This window comes from Littorina saxatilis, linkage group LG11, assembly GCF_037325665.1.
Source record: "Littorina saxatilis isolate snail1 linkage group LG11, US_GU_Lsax_2.0, whole genome shotgun sequence".
In the NCBI taxonomy this organism is placed as follows: Eukaryota; Metazoa; Mollusca; class Gastropoda; order Littorinimorpha; family Littorinidae; genus Littorina; species Littorina saxatilis.
The window spans coordinates 34,022,272-34,029,380 of NC_090255.1; the positions used below are offsets into that span (position 1 = coordinate 34,022,272).

The 7,109-nt window shown below is 41.7% G+C and overlaps 1 protein-coding gene across 1 annotated transcript; it reads right to left on the reverse strand.

The window, feature by feature from the left end:
* Positions 1-1,008: 1,008 nt before the first annotated feature.
* LOC138980297 (uncharacterized) lies at positions 1,009-4,930 on the reverse strand. Its single transcript, XM_070353159.1, has 3 exons — positions 2,864-4,930; positions 2,182-2,397; positions 1,009-1,306 (listed from the first exon to the last, which is right to left on the reverse strand). Exons 1-3 carry the CDS (start codon positions 3,064-3,066, stop codon positions 1,117-1,119), a joined length of 609 nt encoding a protein of 202 aa, XP_070209260.1. The 5' UTR covers positions 3,067-4,930; the 3' UTR covers positions 1,009-1,116.
* Positions 4,931-7,109: the final 2,179 nt, after the last annotated feature.

The following is a 7,109-nucleotide window of genomic DNA, read 5'->3' on the forward strand; positions in this document are numbered from 1 at the left end:
TTCAACCTCTATGGATAACTTGCACATGTCAAAACAGTTGCAACATAGGTACATAGTTGTATAAGGTTAAGTGATAGATTTTGATTACCCTGTGGTTACCATGTTAATGATCTAGTATTTGATTATTGGCATGTCATGTTGTTTTATGTTTTTATCGAATGTTATGCTTGAGTGAATCTTTCTTAAAGGTTTGTTTGTGTGTTCACATAACTTAGCTCAGCTTGATAAGATTAGACAACATTTTGGATGAAATCCTTGAATTGGCAAGTCTCTGATAGTCATCATCTCTCTGACACCCCCCCCCCCCCCCCGACTTTCCCGACTTAAATCTTCCCGATATTGTTGAAATTTAAAATACATGACAGTATTACCCAATTAGGTCTCCCCTGCGTTTAGTACTCACTGACACTGAAAGCCGAGAACATGATTATGCTCGAATATGAATGAGAAAATACATCGACGCACCAAAAATGAAAAGAGCGGTTACCGAAAACACTACGTGTCAATAATCACGCGTACCAGTGGTACTGTTTTCATAAAATGTTCTTCCAGATCTGTACCAAAGCATACTTACAGAGTTAGTCAACCCATGATGGTGTTGATATCACCGTATAAATATGTCTATGTTTCTGTCATCGTCCGCCACTTCTCAGTCAGTCATTCAATATGTCTGTCTGTCTGTCTGTCTGTCTGTCTGCCTGTCTGTCTGTCTGTCTGTCTGCGCGTCCGTCCGTCTGTATGTGTGTATGTGTCTCTCTCTTTCTCTCTCTTTTCCTGTCTGTCTGTATGTCTGTCTGTCTGTCTGTCTGTCTGACTGACTGTCTGTCTATCTGTCTGTAAGCCTGCCCGCCCGCCCGTCATTCCGTCCGTCTCTCTCTCTCTCTCTCTCTCTCTCTCTCTCTCTCTCTCTCTCTCTCTCTCTCTCTCTCTCTCTCTCTCTCTCTCTCTCTCTCTCTCTCTCTCTCTCTCTCTCTCTCTCTCTCTCGCTCACTATTATTTGAGAAACGATTCGGTCTGTGACTTCTTTAAATCGTATCTTGCTGACCGGACACAGTATGTCACTCTACAATGCCAGAATTCGTCTACTGCACTAATAAGACAAACCGGCACGGTGGCCTAGTGGTAAGGCGTCCGCCCTGTGATCGGGAGGTCGTGGGTCCCTATAACCCACGTACTGCCCATCTGCACTAGGAAACTGTTCTCTAATTCTTGCAACCGCACAAGCTGGTAAGGTGACCCTGATGTCTCTCCCAGCCATTTCCAGACCCACCGCACAAGCATGCGGTAAGCTACATACCGATACTGCCTGGAAAGAAAAACAAGCATACAGTATTAATGACAGTATCAATCAATCAATCAATATGAGGCTTATATCGCGCGTATTCCGTGGGTACAGTTCTAAGCGCAGGGATTTTTAAAAAAAAATTTTATGCAATTTATATCGCGCACATATTCAAGGCGCAGGGATTTATTTATGCCGTGTGAGATGGAATTTTTTGTACACAATACATCACGCATTCACATCGGCCAGCAGATCGCAGCCATTTCGGCGCATATCCTACTTTTCACGGCCTATTATTCCAAGTCACACGGGTATTTTGGTGGACATTTTTATCTATGCCGATACAATTTTGCCAGGAAAGACCCTTTTGTCAATCGTGGGATCTTTAACGTGCACACCCCAATGTAGTGTACACAAAGGGACCTCGGTTTTTCATCTCATCCGAAAGACATATAACGTGCGCCACACACAAGACCCTTTTGTCAATGGTGGGATCTTTAACGTGCACACCCCAATGTAGTGTACACGAAGGGACCTCGGCGTTTCGTCTCATCCGAAAGACTAGCACCCACCACCTAGGTTAGGAAAGGGGGGAGAAAATTGCTAACGCCCTGACCCAGGGTCGAACTCGCAACCTCTCGCTTCCGAGCGCAAGTGCGTTACCACTCGGCCACCCAGTCCACAGTACACAAAGTGTACAATCAGGATACTTGAAAACATTCCCCATATTGCTTTGCTCAGAATTAGCACATGCGAATAAATGAATTGTCTTGAAATAAAAATGAATATCTGACAATTAATTTTCATTTTTTTATTTTATTGTTATTTGTTTTTGCACATCTATGACATAAACCTATTTATAGTATCATGATTACAATTCTAAAAAAAAAATAACTTACTCATTAGCATCCTGTATAGCCCTCCCATACTGCTGGTTGTACCAGTGATAGCATGTCTCCAAGACATAGTGGTCCAAGCACACTGATCTGAAGCCAGGGTGGTCAGTGATGCAGCCCACCCCTGTGCTTACTGTCAGTGATTCCATTTCTGGAATTTCTTGACAACAGCGGCATTCTCGGATTGAGCCCATGCCTGCACAGTTTGCGCACTGACACCTGCACACACAAAATTTGATACAAGTTTAGTTCAAATTCTCTGCAGTCTACAAACTCACACAAAAAAATTGATCTACTAAGGCAGTAAAACAACTGAAATGGACAAATTCACAACCAATGGTAGTGACCATTATGTCTAGACAAAACCATAATAAATTGTTATTCCATTGGAACATTGGTATATTCATACGTGTACTGATTTGGCTAGTTTTAGTTTTGGGGACTGCTACTAGCAATGATTGAGTGGGCATACTGACTACTCAGTAGGATGATGTTTTGACTAAAATTATAATCAGGAATGCGCATCACTTTCTGGCATGCATGAATTGCATCAAGGGTAAAAGAAGACATCGCACAAACTTTACAAATTACTGACTGCAAAACAAGCTCTACCAGAATCGATTCTATAATAGGAATATATACGAGGAAGAGTCTCACAATCACTGAATCAGTGGTAGTTTCTTACCAGTTGGTGGACATCAAACGATCGAGAGACTCGCTAAAATCGTCTCTGTCGGGTGTTTCCTCAACCTCAGCATCGGACAGCTCAGGTTTAAACTGGTATGGTTGAAGATCGTGTTCATTCAAAACCTCAAAATCACTACTGTAGCACGATAGTTCCAGTGAAGAAACGCTGCTTGTTTCACTGTTTTCTTCATGGTCTGCCATGCCAATACAGCTGCTGACGTCACTGCGAGGGGAGATCAGCCATGGCTGCGTTTTAGATTCTTACTTCCCTTACCCTTAATTGCAGGTATGAAAACCCACTTTCATTGATCGATATCTATTAAACCAAAGGACTTTGCTTGCCAATATTTTGCATCTGGTACTATTTAGTAATGTTCTCTCAGCAGAATTTTTTTGACCGAGCAATGTGGTTGACCTTTAATACTTTGATTAGATACTGCTCCTTTTAGGTATGAAATGATAGCATGTGCATGTGTGTAGGTAAGCGAGCGCACGCTCGCGCGCGCGAGCATGTGTGTGTGTATATGTGTGCATGTGTGTGTGTGTGCGTGTGTGTGTGTGTGTGTGTGTGTGTGTGTAAGTGTGTGTGAGCTTGTGTGTGCGTGTGTGTGTATACGAGGGTGTGTGTGTGGATGTGTGTGTGTGTGTGTGTGTGTGTGTATGTGCGCAGTCTTTGCTTTCGTTTACAATTATTCTCTGTAGTATGTTCCAAGGACAGGTTGGAAGATTAGGCTAAGCCTAAAACCTTTATCCTTATGTAATAAAGTTCTGAGTTCTGAGTTCTGAGCTCTCTCTCTCTCTCTCTCTCTCTCTCTCTCTCTCTCTCTCTCTCTCTCTCTCTCTCTCTCTCTCTCTCTCTCTCTCTCCTTTGCTGGGCCGTCAAGGTGCAACTCTCTTCCTTCGAATGTTAAAACTAGCAAATCTGTAAATATCTTTAAATCTTCCTTTAAAAAAACATCTAAACTGTTCTCTGTAAGTACACACCCACGGTGACATAATTATGTGAATCTTACAGTTCTGTCTAATGTATACTATATTAATATTACTATATAATTATATTCACGTCATATTACATATTAATAGCATATAGTATTCATATTGTTTTACTTCGTATATTTATTAGACTGTGTGTTTCGTGTGGCCGTGGTGCTTATGCCTATTTACTGTACATTTACATGTTATGCCTATATGATTTCATTATATTATGTTGGTTATATGCGTGCGGATGTGTTAGTGTGAATGTAAAGGGCACGTTGTAAGATTAGGCCCTTGGCTTAAAATGTTTACCATTTATGTCAATAAAATGTTCTAAGTCTAAGTCTAAGTCTCTCTCTCTCTCTCTCTCTCTCTCTCTCTCTCTCTCTCTCTCTCTCTCTCTCTCTCTCTCTCTCTCTCTCTCTTCCTCTCTGTACACACTTAGCAAGAGAATGTAGGCGAAGGTTACCCTAAGCTGTCACTATGTTACTAATTGAAATCAGTGCTTTTTCAAGAGGCAATTGTTAAAGCAAGGTTTGTCATGAAAGACTGATGTAAAGGGCTTTCAAGTACATGATGAGAGAGCAGCAGACACAACAATTGCAATTCACTGTAAAGGATCCTACTTCATAGGTCACACATCATTGGTCCGGTTGAGTTGACCACCGTCGTCAGCTGGAAATGTTTATTGTCGCCGTGTTCCTGTCAAACCAACCGAGCTACACCCGTTTGTTCTTTTACACAAGGATTGTTAATTTATATGAATACAAGGTACAACTTGGCAAACTAAAACAAGTTAACTGTATTATGTCCATATGACGAGAATGAGTTCTGAATATACATTAAAATACTTTAGCCCGGGACAAACATTACTCTAAATGCAGACGCCTTCCAACGCATATAGATAGGAAACTGTTCCGTACCATTTTGGTTGGAATTAAATTGTTCTATTGTGGATAGTCACTATTATTCAGTTGCTCTGGATCGCACGCGATGGTCGGTTGGGCAGTCAGATATGTTTGTCAGTGCCAGACCTATTAAGTTAGGGGATGGTTGGAATACAACATAGTGTAGATATGCGGTTCGGAGGTCTATTCTACACGTCATAAAAAAGTAGGCAGATGGGTTTTAGTTTTTTTAAAATTATAACTAGTTTACGTCATTGAAACGACCAAATGGCTTGGAAGATTTTCTTATCTTTTCATCGTACCAAATCAACTTTGGGGAGGGGGTTGGGGTGCACATAAAAAATATTCTTACTCACACAAAAAAACTTAAAAAAATCAGAATTCGTTGCCCACTAGATGCTTTGTGTAGCAATAAGCCGTTGTTAACCCGTGATTTGTAAAAATGTAAAAAAAATAATTACAAATCACGGAGCGCGCCCCGCCAGTTGTAAAAAACATTTTTACAAATCGCGGGGCGCGCCTCGCTATTTGTAAAAATGTTTTTACAAATCACGTTTTTGCGCCCGATATTTTCTTGTCATCCTCAAAGTCAAGGGACAAAAACGAAACCCCTTGACTTTAGGGGTATTGCGACTCTGTTAATTTTAAGATTGGTTTTTTTCTTCATTACTAGGATGTCCCATCATTGGGAAATTCCGGTCGCTTCCTCCCAGTGGAAAGCTAGCAGTGACAGAGTCGCACTACCCCAAAGTCAAGGGATCTATTAGTCCCGTTTCGCCGTTATCCCAATTCGCCCCCATCGCATTTTGGCGACATTTCTCAGGCCAAGTGTCATTTTACCACCATGTCATGTACCATTAGCTCCACATCCCATTTTGGCGCAATCCCGGATCGCCGTTATCCCATTTCGCCCCAATCCCAGTAGCTTAACATCCCAAGTCAAGGGATCTATTAGATTTCTAGATTGTCTCATCGCTGGAAGATTCGGGTCGCTTCTTCCCAATAAAAAGCTAGCAGCAACAGAGTCGCGCTACCCTTAAGTCAAGGGATCTATTGGATTTTTTTTGATTTTTTTTTTCATTACTAGATTGCCCGAACGCTGCGAAAGTCGGGTCGCTTCCACCCAATGGAAAGCTAGCAGCAACAGAGTCGCACTATCCCCAAGTCAAGGGATATATTAGATTATTTTTTTTCATTACTAGATTGTTCCATTGCTGGGAAATTCGGGTCGCTTCCTCCCAATGGAAAGCTAGCAGCAACTACAGAGTCGCGCTACCCCGAAAGTCAAGGGATCTATAAGATTTTTTTTCAGATTTGTTTTTCATTTATAGATTGTCCCATCGCTGGGAAATTAGGGTCACTTCCTCCCAGTGGAAAGCTAGCAGCAACCTAGTCGTGCTACCCCAAAGTCAAGGGATCTATTATATATATTTTTGTGTATGTATTTCTTGTCCCATCGCTTGCTAGCTTTCCACTGGGAGGAAGCGATCCGAATTTCTCAGCGATGGGACAAGAAAGACATGAAAAAAGAATTACATTTTTTGTTTAAATTTTTACAAATCACGGGTTAACAGGCGTCCTTATTGCGTGCCTTACGAGAAACAGATCGCGTGCAAAAAAACCACGTAATGCTGTGTAGTATTCTTTGTGCTTTGGTTTATCGTCTCTAATTGACCCTATTCTGAGGTCTAAATCTTTCCTATTATCTTTCCGACTCATGCAATGTCACTTTTCTTTGAGATGTTTTGCGAGGAGTTGTGAGCTGAGAATACAGGCGTGTAAGTAGAACGCAAAAATCACACCTTGACTCGATCGGACAGACTGGTTCATGTAAGAGCACTTGACAGTCTCTGTCTCTTATCCCCGGTAGGATCATAAAATCGTGGAATCTGCTGATGTTCGTACTCCCCATCTACTTAGCTTCGTCCAAATAGGCCCACTTCAAACATCACACGCGGAAGACACGACTTGAGCTGGACACCACAGTCATGTTCGAACCACGCACCAAGACACCACGCACCAGTCAGCATTGAAAACAATGTTTTCGCGAGAAATTGACATAAATAAAATCAATCTAAATTGTTAAAAATAAGAGAAAAAAGAAATCAAAGACGGACTCTTGAAGAAGTAACGTTTCACTCAGATATATTTTATCCAGCCGGTCATGTCTTTCATTCATCCCTTTTCTTCTGACAGAAATAAAATAACACAAGAGAAATGAACATATGTAAGTAGGATTAAAAGCAAACGGCAAGTTGTGTGAAAAATGTTACTGACCACCACGTGCATGCACATATTTGCTGCCCCCCCCCCCCCCCTCAACATCGTAATCGTATCGGCTCTGTATCCCTTTGCCCTCGA